General features: G+C 34.7%; 1 protein-coding gene across 2 annotated transcripts in view; it reads right to left on the bottom strand.

Annotated features, from left to right (window-relative positions):
- Window positions 1-16619, bottom strand: part of FNDC3A (fibronectin type III domain containing 3A) — a 187249-nt gene that overhangs the window by 100426 nt on the left and 70204 nt on the right. For both annotated transcript variants that reach the window (XM_039839369.1, XM_039839371.1), the window contains exon 3: window positions 13331-13406. In XM_039839369.1, the coding sequence (XP_039695303.1) occupies window positions 13331-13406 (76 nt within the window). The remainder of the gene's footprint in view (window positions 1-13330; window positions 13407-16619) is intronic.

The following is a 16619-nucleotide window of genomic DNA, read 5'->3' as shown; positions in this document are numbered from 1 at the left end:
TATCTTACATCATACACAAAAACTAACTCAAGATGGATTAAAGACTTGACTGTAAGAACTGAAACCATAAAATGCAAAGAAAATATAGGCTGTAAGCTGCTGTACACTGGTCTTAGAAATGTTTTTGTAAACTTGATTCCAACAGTAATGGAAACAAAAACAAAAATAAACAAGTGGGACTACATCAAACTAAAAAGCTTTTGCACAGCAAAAGAAACCGTCAACAAAATGAAAAAGCAACCAACCAAATGGGAGGATATATTTACAAATATTTCCCATAAGTGGTTAATATCCCAAATACATAAAGAACACATAAATCTCAAAAACAAAAAAGCAAACAACCTGATTAAAAATTAGGCAAAAGATCTGAATAGACACTTTTCTAAAGAAGACATACAGATGGCAAACAGGTACGTAGAAAGATGTTAACATCATTAATTATTAGGAAAATGAAAAAATGAACCACAATGAACTATCACCTAATACCTGTTAGAATAGCTACTATCACAAAGACAAGAAATAAGCATTAGAGAAAATGTGGAGAAAAAGGAACCTTTGAACATTGTTGGTAGGACTGTAAATTAGTGTAGCCACTATAAAAAAACAGCATGGAGGTTCCTCAAAAAAATAATAAAATAACCATATAATTCAGGTATTCTACTTCTGGGTATTTATCCAAAATATATGAAAATATTAATTTACAAAGGTGTGTGCACACTATGTTCACTGCAGCACTATTTACAATAGCCAAGCTATGGAAACAACCTAAGTGTCCTGCGTGTGTATACACACATACACAATGGAATACTACTCAGCCATAAAAAAGATGAAATACTGCCATTTGTGACAACACAGATGGACTTTGAAGGTATTGTCCTAAGTGAAATAAGTTAAATGGAAAAGGTCAAAAATTAGATAATTCCACTCATATGTAGGATATAAAACAAAAAACAAACAAGAACAGAGTTACAGACAGCAGATTGGTGGTTACCAGAGAGAAAAGAGTGGGGGTAGGGCAAAATGGGTAAAGGGGGTCAAATATATGATAAATGGAAACCAGACTTCTGGTGGTGAGCATGCTAGGATATACAGTTATTGAATTAATGTTGTACATTAAAAACTTACATAATGTTATAAGCCAGTGTTATTTCAATTTTTGAAAATTTAAGATGGCATAAGATATTAGCAAATACTTAAAAATTTGAGAACTGGTGGAAATTTGTTTGAATGTAATTTGCATTAGCCCACCCTCATTTCACATATGTGTGAAATAATGGCCAGAATTTAAGTAATCTATCCAAAGATATATGGAACCATAAAATTTTAGACTTGTGAGAACCTTAAAAAGTATCAACTCTAACTATCCGCTCAAAAGAAATTAAGGCTCCTCTCTAATAGCATCATTAAGTGAAGAGCCAGCATATGCACTGCTACCTACAAAGATGAAAGGGGAACTGATTGCTCCTGAGCCTCTTTGACAGCTGTTTACTACAAAGTTCTTCCTCATACTGAGCTAAATGTTTTCTTATAGCTCCCACCCATTGGTCTTAGAACCCAGGTAGACTTACTGCTATACTTGTGCCATTAACAATAAACCATTAATTCATTCCTATATTTTGTTATTTCTTTAAAGTTTTATTGTTGTAAATTTAGGAAAAAAAGTTATATGTATAATATTTCATGCTGTTAGTCATAGTAACTGTAGCAAAACTGCAGTGACCATGATATATAAGACAATAAATATTTAACTCCTAATAAATTTCAGAGATATTTTCAATATTAAAATTCTGACATATATAATAAGAGTCATGGGGCTGAAGTGTAGTTTGTTTACATGTCTCAGAGATTCCAGGATATCAGAGCAGGTCTCTAGGAGTCTTATTTACATGATAACTCCATCCTCCCCCGCCTCCCTCACAAAGACATCCTGGGAGAAAAGGGCTTTGACTAGATCTGATGGGTATGGGAATTCAGACTAGAACACAGAGACGACCAAAACCAGGGGCTCCTACTTTTGGAGGGTAGAAAACTCACTCTGAGGTAAGAGTTGGGATTAACGTGACACAGGGTTTATAAGTATTTAATGAAATATTGTATTTATTAATGACCTCAAAAATCAGCTTCGTTCAGAGAACTTGCTAAAAAATGCTCTGTAATGAAGATGGTAAATATCAAAGAGCAGACCAATTGTGAGAGGGAGGATATACATGTGGTTATACTTACCATAATCCCAGAACACAGAGAGGATATAGCAGTACTTACTATTTGGGACAAACCTTCCCTTAATTTCAAAAAAAGGAAGAGTCATGATTAGGTGCATGAGGTGACAAGGTGAGAACAGAAAAGCAGTGATGAACGCAGTAGCAGTGAAGAAAAGAAAAATGGGAACAGAGGTCCTGACAATAAATGCCCCAGGAGCAGAAGAGCTAGTTGCTTCTTGGATGAGGTGACAGCAGAAGCAATAAGGGCCAAATAAACCCCCACTGGCTGACTAGAAAGTGACACTAGAAGCAACAATGGTAAGAAAATATCAGTAATTGCTGAGAAGCTGGTGAGAACCATTTGGAAGCAAAAAAGGAAAGCAGAAGGACTTGAAAGTGGTACTTGATAGCAAACTAACTCTAAGAGATGAAGGGGCTCAGAATCAACATACTTTGGCCTTGTTATTTAGGTTCTTGGCTTCCCTAAGTAAGGCGAGATATGAGAAAACAAAGGTAAAACCTCTCAACAAACTTAAATTCACCTTGACACTTTCTTTACACATAAGAGTCGAACCATAAGAAAATAAGCAGAAATCCAGGATTTGGTCAAATGATCAACATCCAGGCATTATCTATCGCTCACTATTTACATATTTAAATTAACATTTCCATATTACTCTACGATCTTAACTGGTGCTCATATTGAAGACTCTAAGGCACTAAAATATCCCTACATACAGAAGAATATTTTCAGTATAAAGGAGTTACTAAGGCAAAAGGATATACCAAGTATACTTAAAAAAAAAATTTTAGCAGTTAATTTTAATAAATATTGACAGTATGCCCACTAAGCAAAAGGCATTATTTTAGCACACAGAATCAGAGATGAAAAAGAAACAATTTCTGTTGTTAAGGAAACAAAATAGAAGGAAGCTAATATTCCTTGAACACTTTAATAAAGTAAGATTTTATGTAGCAAGATAAAGACAGCATCATTGTTTCTGCCCCTATAAGATTCAGAAATTTAGTGGACATTTCTCTCCTAAGTGTATATTTCATTAGAAATGCAAATTAATAAATTAACTAGTGGCATCCTGTTTATAGTCTGTTATGAACAATAACCATTCACTAGCTTAATTATTTTATAATATGTACCTGTGCATAGATATATTCATTAAATTTAAGACTCCCATTCAGAGTATTCATTTCCAGAGTTAAATAAAGAGATCTCAGTCTAATTAACAGGTTATTTTGGAATCAAAGAATCTTCAGTTACAAGAATGTTGGTGCTTACCCAATCAAAATTCTTCTTCTATGCAAGAATTACTTTTTATAAAATCATCTAACCAGTGCATGAGCACACAGAATGATAGGACACTGGCATAACAAAGCAATGATTCCACTTTTATACAGCCATAATTGCTGGACAGCTCTTCCCTGTGAGTCGGAATTTGCTTCCTTGTAACTCTCACCTGTTAAGTCTAAATTTTGCCTTCTAAAGGTGCAGAAAACAATGTCTTCCAAGTCACAGCTCTCTCTTCTAGGTTAAAGATCCTTCACGCATTTTTATAGCCTTTTATAATAATGATTTCATGATTCTGTACTCTCCTAATTATCTTCCTGAGTTCAATCTCAGTTTGTCAACACTTCTTTTACATATCAAAAGGATACCATCTAAAGAGTACTGCACCATCTGTTTTAGAACTTACATTTGTTTTTGCAGTCTAAAATATCATTTGTTTTCACTTTTGCAAATGAGGTTCAATAGGTAACTAATATTTAACTCTAGATCTACTAAAATAAGCAAGTTCTATTCATAAAGTCCTCTACTCTTGCATGTACTGGATACTGTAATTTGTTTTGGTGCATAGGATCTTGAGCTCCTTTGTGTGGTGGAGGAGTCACCTCAGTGTGAGGTAAAGAATATTGCTCCTACAGGTTCTGATAACTAGGAGTCAGTGGTGGATAGCTACAATTCCTGTTACAGAAGTAGTATCTATGCTGGAAGCAAGCAATATTGAAGAAATGGCACAGGTAAAATCATGGCAGTGATGAGAATTTCCTAATCAGACAAGTTCTGTGACAATGGTTTTGAGGCATTGTTCCTGAAGCTTAGCCTTAAGTCTGGTTATCTAGTCCTTATAAAGACTATAAGGCACCTAATACTATTTTTCTTAAAGTAATATTTTTTTTTAATTTGAAATAATCACACACTTACAAGTTGGATGTCCAGAGGCACAAAGAACTTTCTTCCCTAAACTATTTGAAAGAAAGATGCTGACATGATGGCCTTTCACCCACAGAATACTTTAGTATGCATTTTCTATAAATAAGGACATTCTGATATAATAACACAGCCATCAAAACCAGAAAATTAACATTAATATCTTATTACTATCTGTTACAGGTTGAACTATGTCTACTCCAAAAGATACAATTAAGTACCAGTACCTCAGAATGTGACTTCATTTGGGAAAGATTTGCTGCAGATATAATTAGTTAAGATAAGGTCATACTGGAGTAGAACGGGCTCCTAATCCAATAAAATATCCTTGTAAAAAGACAGCCATGTGAAGACAAAGAGACATGGAGAGGTTATATGAAGATGGAGACAGAGACTGAAGTTATGCATTTATAAGCCAAGAAATCCCAAGGATTTCTGGCCATCAGCAGCAGCTAGGAGAGAAGTATGAATTCTCTCTCAGAAGGAACCAATCTTGCTGACACCTTGATCTTGGACTTCTAGCCTCCAGAACTGAGACATTAAATTTCTGTTGTTTTAAGCCACCTAGTTTGTGGTACTTGTAATTAAAATTAATAAACCATCTAATTTAAAAACCCCATTTAAGATTTACCAGTCGTCCTAATGTGCTTTTTAAGAAAAGGAGCTAGTTTATAATCACATATTGCATTTCTCTTTATTCTGTCAGTCTGAACAGTTCCTTGGTCTTTCCCTGACTTGCATAATCTTGATGTCTAAAGATTACAGGTTTGTTACTTTGTAGAATGTCTTTGATTTGAGTTTGTCTACTGTTTCCTTGTGCTTAGATTCAGATCATACATTTTTTGGCAGAAATATCACAGAATTGACACCATGTTCCCCTCAGTGCATCGTTATCAGGTGCACACAATTTTGATTTCTGGGCTTACTGATGATATACAATTTGATTATGTGATTAAGATGGTGTCTGCCAGGCTTCTCAACTGTAAAGTTACCTACCTCCCTCCTTTTTTTTTTTTTTTTTTGCCTTTAATCAGTAAGTCTTTTGTAGGGAGGTACTTTAAAATTACGTAGTCCATTTTTTCTGGAACCTCATCAAACTATCTCTCCCTCCCTCCTATCTATCTACCTACCTATCTATCTATCTATCTATCTATCTATCTATCTATCTATCTATCTATCATCAATCATCCATCTACCTACTTATCTATATTTGTATAGACTTATAGTTTCTTATATTATTCAGTAGGCTCTAATCCATTTCTATCATTATTATGATGCTCAAATTGTGCTTCATTTTGCTAACGAAAGCTCCTTTAAGCTGGTTACTTTTGACATGTCTCTATCCATTTTTGAGCACTTTCTTCTTTTTGGGGCAACATATGTTCCAGTCACATCTTGTACGTTCTCTTTCCCAGACCTTGAATCAGAAATGTCTGATCTTTCTCATTCAGTGGTCACAGGATTCATTCTAGTTTCCTCCTTTTCACATCTAAAACTCCTTCTCTGATAGTAAGAAATCTGGCTTTCACAATTCTTAATATAAACGCTCCTTTGATTAGTCCCCTGTGTTATATAACCAATCTTCCATCTCTACAACCATTCCCACAGATGTTCCTCTAACCCCACACCAGGTGACCCTCCTAGAGTGGATGCATGGCTCAGCCCTGCCATATTGAGGCCATTCCTACTCGCCCCAAGTGGACGTCATCCTTTCCTTGGTTCCATGTGGTCATATACAAGCTCTAACACTCTGTGCTGGGCTACCCACTGTGTTTTTGTGTATATTCTCTTCTCATGACAATTTAAGCTCTGACTCCCCATACCAGGCCATTCTACCCCTCAGCCCACCATGTAGACTACCTTCTTACTCTGCTTAGCCTCTGATTATCCATACTAGGTCATTTCTCTATGGGGATGGATGCCCTCCTCACCCCACTCAGGCTCTCACATCCTGTGTTGGGCTGCCCCACCATAAGTGGATGGGGATTTCCTTGGGCCCTGATAACTCCTGCCATGCCATGGGGATCCCCTCCTCACCATGCTCAGGATCTGATTCTTCTTACTGGACCTTACCTTACCTCCATGTAGACAACATCTTCACGTATTTTGGGCTCTGATACCTCAAACGAAGTCACCTCCCTCACTCTGAATGCCCTCATACTGCATGAGTTCAGATTCTTCAAAAGCCTCCACTACATAGACACTTTCGTCACCCTGCTAGAGCTATAAAACCCCATGCCAGGCTGCCCCTCTGTGTAGATGCCCTCCCCACTCAGCAGCAGGCCATCCTTTGTGTGGATGTCTTTTTATCCAATTTGGGCTCTGCCTCTTCACTCCAGACCACCCCAAGCATGTGAACGATCTGACCCGTCTGACTCTAGTAACCCATGTCAGGCTTCTCCTCCACACTGATGGCTTCCTCACAGATCTCTGACTCTCTGCATCAGGTTGCTCTCATATTATGGTGAATGCTCTCACCTTATTCAGGCACTGATTCCCTATGCTGGGCCACCTCACTGTATTGATGACTTCCTCATCTTGCTCAGATTCTTATACCTTACACCAGGCCACCTCTTCTTGAGGATACTCTTCTCAGCCTGCTTAGACTCTGAGTCCCTGTACCAGGATACCTTCATGTGTGAATTCCCTCCTCACTCTGTTTGGGCTCTGAGTCTCTACACTAAGTTGTTCTCCTATGTAATGAACTCTTCACCCAATTTTGGCCCTGAAATCCCACTCTGTGGCACTGTAGCTTACCTCCTCCACTCCCACCAGTTCAGTGCTGTTACAGACTAATTGTTTGTGTCCCCCATAAATTCACATGTTGAAATCCTAGCCCCAATGTAATGGTATTAGGAGGTGGGGCCTTTGGGAAGTGATGAGGTCATGAGGGTAGAGCCCTCATGAATGGGATTAGTGCCCTTCTAAAAGAGACCTTAGAAACCTTCCTTGCTACTTTCATCATGTGAGGACACAGTGAGAAGCCAGCAGTCTACAAACTTGCAGAGGACTCTCATCAGAACCTGACCATGCTGGCACCCTAATCTTGAACTTCCAGCCTCCAGAACTGTAAGAAATAAATTTCTGTTGTTTATGAGCTACCCAGTCCATGGTATTCTGTTATGGCAGCCCTAATGGACTAAGACCTCTATATTGTTCTGCTCCACCTAATGGCTTTAGTCAGGAAGGAAAGGGAAGTAGAAATGGAAAGAGTTTCAATTATCATCTTAATAAACTCCTTTTATGTTTAAATGACAAGAGTCAGTTTTAAAAAAGGAACCCTGACCAATACACATCTATAAAGTACCAGTGCGGGTAATTTTTCAAATTAAAATGGGAAACTTTACATTTATTCCTATTAAATTTTATCCTATTGGTTTTGATCTATCAGTTCAAAATATGCTGATCTTCTTGAGCTTGACATTTACTTAATGTTATTAGTTGTCCTTGGTAGCTTTATGACAACTGAAATTTTATAAACATGTCATTTATTTTTGTCAAAGCTATTAATTAAAAATGTACAGAAAGGGAGCTCAAGAGAACAAAGTCCTGAATAATATAACCTAAGACAAAGCTTTACACTGGCAATGGGCCTGTGGTCAAATTTTAATTCGTCTTCCCATAAAGATATATAAGCAGGTCTGTCTGTCAAATAAGCTGGAGGAAATAAAGGGCACTTGCTTATTCACTTTTATCTCTTACTGAATGAATGAATGAATGGATGAAGAATATGATGTCCTCCCAACTGCTGAAATTCAACTGTGAAAACAATGTTGCAAAACAAATCACCAAAGTGTAGAGCTGATAAACTCATGATCAACATAATTAGAGGTCATAGAACTGATGTAAGAATTGGGTTCTATGATTCCACATATACAAACACTAGGTCCAAAAAGGTATAGTTTAGTAATAGTCTCTTTGACTAATTATATTACAAGCCTTACATGATGGACTCTCTCTTTTTATATAAACAAGTCTAAGACAGGATGTAAAATTAATCACTAAATTGCTTAATATAATCTGACTGATATAATACTAAGTGGTAGAGCTGGAACTCAAATCCAGGTAATGTGCTTAACTATTGCCCTATTAGGTTAATGAAATTAAACAATCATCAATATCTTTGCTTGTCTTCCTAAAATATCAAATTTGAAGGGGCCAGGGCATATAAAAACTATTCAGGCACAGCTGATCTGTACATTCTTTTTGCTTTTTAATAACTTTCTCTCTTGCATGTAGCAACATGGAATAACACCAAAGCAGAAGTGACATAACAATGCAAAACCCCTAGATATTTAATTAATAAATTTTTATTCTTCATTTTGAGGTATCATTAAAGAAGGAAGAAAGGAAGCCACATCTCTCAATAAGGAGGATTTTTAGACAGAGTTGTTTGTCTATATAGACTCTATTTACTTGGCACATAGTAATGCTCAAGAGACATTAGTTGTTGTTTTTTTTAATCTTCCTCATTTAACTTAAACATTCACCAAGCATTCTCCATGTACTGGGTGACACGAAAAGCACCAGGGCTACAAACACAAGTAAAATATAGTTTCTGCCCTCATTTATTTCTGTATGTGCATTCAGGGATAGAAGAGGAAAGAAAATGAAGAGATATCTGTCTGCAAACACTTCATGGAACAAATGATGTCTGAAGGATGGGACCAATTTATCACCAGGAAATTCAGCTCTACAACAGGGATCTTAAAAGTTCACCACATATTTTCTATGAAATATGTTTCTCAGACCTTCCCAGTAACCCAAACTCAGAAACCTTGCCTAATTCTCTATTCTGTATACTTGCCACAAAACAAAACTAAGAAGGACAGTCTTTAGCACATGTTACAAAGATTTATTAATACTAAACCTAAAGATTTACTCATTCAATACATTTTTACATTCCTTGGTATAATTACAAATATGGATTAATTTCTGCAATATCTATCATCATATAAGACAATCTGTTGACGTGCTACCAAAACACTTCACTAAAAAAAATCACGTTGTTAGATTTGTTTCAAAATATCTTTTAATAGAAAAAAACAGACAGATTCCAGGTAGTACTGTCATTTTAAAAGTAATAATGTATTTGTTTTAAAACAAATGAACATTGGCTTAAGATGGCAAAAATGAGGTATGGGTCTGAATCAGACAGTATAAATAAACCTAGCCAATGAGAGGAATGGCAAACTGGAAAGTGGTAAATGGTAGGAAACTACACATTTAGATATTTAAGAGTTGTGCAGGGTCTGAAAGGACATGAAATAGGCAAAGAGTAAGGAAAGATCGACAACAGATTTTGGATAAGACTCAGAAAGAATGGCATGGAACAATAAAAAATAATCACATCAAATGAACAAAGTATATTCTTTTCATTATACGTATGAAATGTTTTGAAAAAACAAATACTAAAAAGTCCTTGTTTCTGGATCATAATTTATTTCCTTCCCCCTTCCCTCTTTTTGTTGTGGGAGGGGTAGAAGGAAGAAAGAGAAGCTCAGCAATGCATTTAAAAGAATATTTGTAACATTTTACTGAACATTTCTAGATATCTGCAGCAAGAAGATTTTTAACAGGTAACCACTTATTAATAGGAGACATCGCTGATTATTCAGAACTGTAAATTGCATGTTAATCTTCCTGCATAATGTTCTTCAATGGTTCTTCTTCACCTTTACAATAAAGTTTAAAATTCTTAGTATGGCAGCCAAGCCATTTCAAGATCTGACTCCATTTTCAGATTCATCTCTATCCACATTCCTTTTATCAACTTCATAACAATTCATTTCTTGGCAGTTAGTCAAATAAGTCAAGTCATTCTTTCCTTCTGTTGCTTTTGTACACTGTTCCTTCTGCTTAAAATGCTTTCTTGAGCCCCCTTTCCATTTGATCAACTACTATTTTCCTTAAAGATAGGTCATGTTTCATTTTCTCCTTGAATATTTTTCCTGACATATTACTCTGTGTTACTGTACCCATCCTAGGCTCCCACAACACTCTATGTATGTTTCTAACGGTTCTTTTTATATTGCAATACAACTGCTAATTTATTCCCTTTCTTCCTTACTACACTGTGTTCTTGAATGGCAGGAAATGTGTCTTAGTTTTCTCTGAGTCCCCTGCAACTTGCACAGTATCTGCCTCAGCAGATACTTGAATTCATGAAAAAACCACAACAGTAATTCATTTTTCCAAGGAGTACACTATAGTAGAAAAAGTACTATATTGAGTCCTGCCCATAATTTGCTATAAGTAACAAATTCTGAACCGCCAATAAAATAAAGAGATTATTTCGATCTCTAAAGTTCCCTATGATCTCTGCTAACTTGGTTTTTTTTTCTATAAATTCTTGATAGGTAATAAAACTACTGTAAAAAGAATAGTCTTTAATTCAAATGCATACTAATTTATACTGGATTTATCGCAAGTCTTTAGGTTTCACTATAGAGATTTCTATTATTAGTATAGTGGCTGTGGAAAGAAGAACTTGATGGCCTGACTGCCGTAGTGTCCTATTTTTTCTCTCAGCTTCACTGGCATTTGATTTTCCTCCCATAAGACTTTCTCTTTATCTGTTGACTCCACTTCTATTTCCACTCTTAACTTTTTAACTTAGCTCTAGAACTAGTTCAGGAAGATGACTGACATGTGACAGAAACTAGTGATGGCAAAGGGGAAGAAAAGGAAGAGGATGCGCTCCAGAGGTCATAGTCTTTTCTTGTTCTGTCTTCTCTTGCTTGGAATGAGGGCACACTGGTCTTTACAAAGACTTAAATCCCAGCTCCTCATTCACTACTATTCCTTCCACTTATATCCCACTTTTTAATTTTGGACAAACAAAAACATAAGGAAAGAGAGAAGAGCTTTTTACCTTATCCTTTATATAATTGGTCATACAGAGAAAGGAGTCTCCCTTTTTTACTGAAGCAAAGAAATGTATCCCTACTTAAAAATATCTTCACATAGTAGTAGTCAGTTTCTACTATTAGGATGTTAGTACTACAGGCACCATATTATAAATTAGGCTTTTTTGGTCCTGACTGAAGGCGTAACTTCTATAAAAAACTGGTTTAATTAGGAAGAGGATTTACAAATTACAGTTACAATTGACTTTTCAAATACGTTACTTAAAAATCAAAGTCTGACTATCCAACTGCAATCAGTAGTTTCTGTGTTTTAAGTCACACTAAAAATAGTAATGAGTATCCTCATTTGAAAAGACCAATGTTATAATAGTTAAAAGGCTTCCATCATAAATGGTATTTATTGAAAACAATTTGAAAAGATATACTAATAAACCTAAGGTGTATTCTCTACTAGAAATGTAAATTCTAAGAGGTACTTAGCAGAAAAATAAAATTATTTTTATGGAAACCTAACTGACAAGTAAAGACAAGTAAAGTTTATTATATTGCTTATAAATTCTACTGCCTGGTTTCTTCTTAGCCCAAATATGTGGACCCTTATTTGCCACTCAAAAGATTTCAATTAACTTAAAGAAAGTACTAATCTAAGACATGTAAGGTTTAGATGGCAGACTAAAAATTTTAATTGTAATCATTGAGCTAATTGCTTCTTTAGAAAGAGGCATATTTCTTCTTTGATTAAATCAAGCACACACCCCCCCCAAGGAAAATGGAGGGAACCATAAGTTCTGGTTTTCCTGGGACAATCTTGGCTGATACTTGTCTTGGAGAAATTGATAGGGTCCTTTTTCATTCTCAAAAGTATCCTGGGTTGGATGATAAAGAATACGGTAGCCCTACTTCTAAGGTGTTTTCTTCATATCAAAGCAACAGCTATTATTTAGGTACCCAAGAACTAAAGGGATTACAAAGTGCCCTCGAAGTGCTTAAAATGTAGTTGAAAAGACTGAATAAATTTTTCAGGTTAAACATACAAAATTTAAATGGTTTTTAAAAATATAACTAGAGTTAAAAGAAATGTTACAAGAACATACATAGTTACTTGCTAAATGAATAGCACAATAATTGGTAGTAAGAGATTTCATAGGTGGTAGGGTAACTTTCTGTTCCATAATTAATTCCACAGAACCCAACATCACCATTTACTGAGTGCCTTATATGTGTCAGGTCTGGTTTAGAGTGCTTTACATACATATTAACCCTCACACTTATCCTATGAGGTGTACTATTATTCACAAGGATGGGAATTTCACTGATGAGAAACGTACCTGACAGAGGTTAAATAACATGAAACTTTATGCAGCTAGCAAGCGACAGAGTTGGGATTTAAATTCAAGTTCTCTAATTACAAAGCCAGTGAACTTTTCATTTCTCTTGTCTTCACACAGGGTGGTAGTTTTCAATTGGGGGTGATTCTGCCCCTCGGGGGGACATTTGGTGATATCTGGAGACAGTTTTGTTTGTCACAAATGTATGTGTGGAGTGACTAGTGAGTAGTGTAGAGGAAATGCTCACTAAGACTTTACCAAAAGAAACCTTTTAAAGATAAGATCTGAGCTCAGTCTGGAAGCATAGGTAGCATTTGAATAGGCTGGGAAATGGTGGTGATAAGGGTCAATTCTAGATAAGAACAGTACAGAAAGTACAAAACAGGTTCAAAAGATAGCAAATTACCAATTTACCAAGATCAAAGTAAAAGAGTATTGAAGGGAAAGTGAAAAGAAAGACTAGAAAGATGAAGTGATCTTTTAAAAAAAGACTAAGGAACCTGAACTGGATTCACTTAAGATTTCTAAGCAAGGGGGTAACATGAACAATATATATTATTATAGTAAGATTAATCAAGAAACCAGGGTAAAGAGACTAATTAGGATACTACTGAAACAGTTAAGCCATAAGGTATTCAAAGTTTGTGCCTTCGTGTGGTGGGGAAAGTAAGGAAGAAAGACTATATAATAATAAATTACCATTCTTACCTGTAATGCACTGAAACTGTCCATCTTCTCTTCTTATTGTAAATGCTTCCCCTGGGTTAACTTGAACTAGAATAACCTTAAAATAAGATGAAGAAGTATTAACGAAAACGAAAGAGCAAATTAGTATATCAAAATATTATATACTGCTAGTAAGAGAGTAGATGTAAGCTATTTAACCATATGAAACTGGGAAGGAAAATGGGGATTATGCACCTTACACATTTGTTAAAAAAGTATTATTTCACTTTTCTGGAGGTCAGACTTAAGCCAAAGTAAGGAAATAAAAAAAAGATAGTGGCAAACTTTTACTGGAAAGTCAATAAACTTCACTCTGAAACAAAAATGAAATCAAGCCATACTGGGTCATCTATGCTTGGTTCATTAGTTGCTAAGTACTGTGTTTTTTAAAAAATAAAGCATAAATTTACAAGTAGAACACTGGATTGGCATACTTGAATTAGTATGATATCTCAATTATATTTGATAATGTGTTAAATCAATCTTAGAATTTAAAGTAGTTTTCATTTTATAGGTAATACACACTGATTTTATTACATTTGAAAAATAGAAAACTGGAAAAAAATCTGAAGTCCTTCTATCATAAAATAAACATTGTTAACATTCTGATAAATTTCTCAACACATAGGCCTAATTTTTCTCCTTAAATATAGACATAAGATCTTCAATTCCATATCGTTTTCTAGTTTAATATTATAAAAAGACTTTTCTACATTACTTGTCAAAGCATTTCATTGAATGACTATACCATAAACTACTTACCATTCTCCTAACGTAAGGAACTTAGGTAGTCTTCAATTTTTCCATTATTAAAACAATGCAGAAGTGAGCATTTTAGTATGTACTTTTCCCCTCTCTATAATTAGTATCACTTCCTTATAATAGAATTCTTGTATCTGTTGCGTGTAAATGCTTTTTAAAAAGGTTTTACTAATTGATACTTTCCCTCATAGTCTATGAGGAAACACTCTTTTACCACATTTTCTGCAACCTTGGAAATCGGAGTTGTAAAATCTTTGTTACCGTGATATATGAAATAGTCATTACTATTATTTTAATTTGCACTTGATTATTAATGAGGTAAAATGCTATCTTTATGTTTGTTACTACCTCTTTTGTAAACTGGCTGCTTATGTCATCATACCCATTTATTTTGGGGGGCTTTAAGTGTTCTTAGTGATTTATATAATTTTTTTGCATATTAATAATACTTTACTATATTATGCTGCAAATATTTTCCCATTTTGTTTTCTCCTTAATTTTAATACAATTATTTAATCTCTTGGAGCCAATGTTATCTATTTTTGCATTGTGACCTTCTTCTATTGCTTCTAAATTCGACTTGTAGCTGGCTATCAAGCACCTGAAATGTGGCTAGTTTGTACTGAACTGTGCTGGAACTGTAAAATACATTCCGGGTTTCAAAGACTTAGTATAAAAAAACCCCAACAATGTAAAATACCTTGTTAATAATTCTTATACTGATTACATGTTGAAATAAAATTCTGAACATACTGGGTTAAATAAACATTATTATAATTAATTTCACCTGTTCTTATTTTTTAATGTGGCTACTAAAAAATTTTAAAGTACGTATGTGCTTATATTTCCACTGGACAATGCTGACCTAGAGGTCTGATAAAAATAAAAGTTTCTATTTTTTTTTAGCTTTTAGATAATTGCTTATATTTAGTTCTTTAATGCATCTTAAATTTATCTGGAGAAGATTCAGAAATATTTTTTTTCTAGAGAGCTAACCAATACAATTTGCTAAATTTAAGATATCTCCTTTAGCACACAATAGACTTTGACTTATCTCATCCATGCCACTATCTACTTTGGCAAAAATAGCTGTGGAAAAGTTTTACTTTAATTATTTTAAACACTGTAACTTTAGAAATGTTTTCTGATGTTTTCTCAATCACTACTGTTCTATTCAAATCTTTCTTTGATATTTCCTGGTAATAAGTGCTATGGTAAGAGAAGTAAAGTGCTACCAGAGCACACAGGACAAAGTATCTCAATTAGCCTGTTACCTAACTGAGCATGTGTGTATATATGTGCACCATGTATATGTTTGTGTAACTGCTTTCCAGAGAATGTAAAACTTAAGCTGAGTCTTGAAGACTGAGCAGGAATTACCTTAGCAAGAAGAAAAGGAAGGCCTTTCAGGTGTTAAAAAGAGCAAGTGCAAAGCTCCAGGAAAGGCGATATCACATACAGTTTATCATAGTCAATGAACCAAAAGAAGTTCTATAGTTCTATATGGTTGGAGTATGGGGTGGGAACACAGGAACAAGGTGAGAAATGCGGGAAAAGGAAGAAACAAGCCTTTATAGGGTCTTGTGAGCCATTTTAAGGGCAATCAAGAGTTATTACTTAAGCAGGAGGATTACCCTTGCTGCAGTGCAGCAATCAGGTACAGAAAGACCTGTCAGGAGGTTATAGCACTCATCTAAGTAGGTTTCTTTTAATGCACTAATTTTTATTTGCAACTTTTATTATTTCCTTTCTTTTGTTTTCCTTAGGCTTACCATGTTGTTTTTCTAACTTTTTCAGTTGAATACTGTATTTCATTCTTTCTTTAGTAATACATGCTTTTAAGACTATGAATTTGACTTAACTCAGCTTTAATCAAAGTATTTTCACTGTTTTTTAAAGATTTTCTGCTATTTTGCTCTTGATTTCCTCTGTAATCTAAGAATTGTTCTATAAAAACTTACAATTTTGAAAGTGGGCTAGGTTTCAGTTTGCCTTTATTTCCAATACATTTTTATCAATCTCAACAAATCCGTGGTTGTTAAAAAATATTTTAAACTTATTCTGTCTTATTCACTTCTTTCTTAATTAGTGTTAGAATTTGGTAGAGGTGGTGAATTGCTGAAGGATGTTACCTGAGGCCAGCACTGAGTTAAAGCACAAGCGTTCTTAACCTGGGAGCCACAGATATCCATTCAAAGGGTCTGTGAACCACCAGAATTGTATATGAAATTTTCTGTAGATATTACAACTTTCTAGAAAAATGTTCACTGTTTTCTTTAGATTTCATTAAATTCTTAATAGGGTCCAAGACCCAAATTAGTGCTATGTCACACCATGCTGTGTGCTTTACATACATGTTATTTCTTTTAACCATGATCATCTAACAGTATTGGTATTATGAAGTTACATAAAATACTAATTGTTCCTCTAATAAATTTATTCACTATAAAGTTGTAAAAAAGAAATAAAACTAAGAAAACCAAACATGATATATACATAACTAATAAAT

This window comes from Pteropus medius, unplaced genomic scaffold (assembly GCF_902729225.1).
Source record: "Pteropus medius unplaced genomic scaffold, Ma_sr-lr_union100, whole genome shotgun sequence".
Taxonomy (NCBI): domain Eukaryota; kingdom Metazoa; phylum Chordata; class Mammalia; order Chiroptera; family Pteropodidae; genus Pteropus; species Pteropus medius.
Note: the sequence above shows the minus strand (reverse complement) of the source record. Positions and strands in the feature narration are given on the sequence as shown.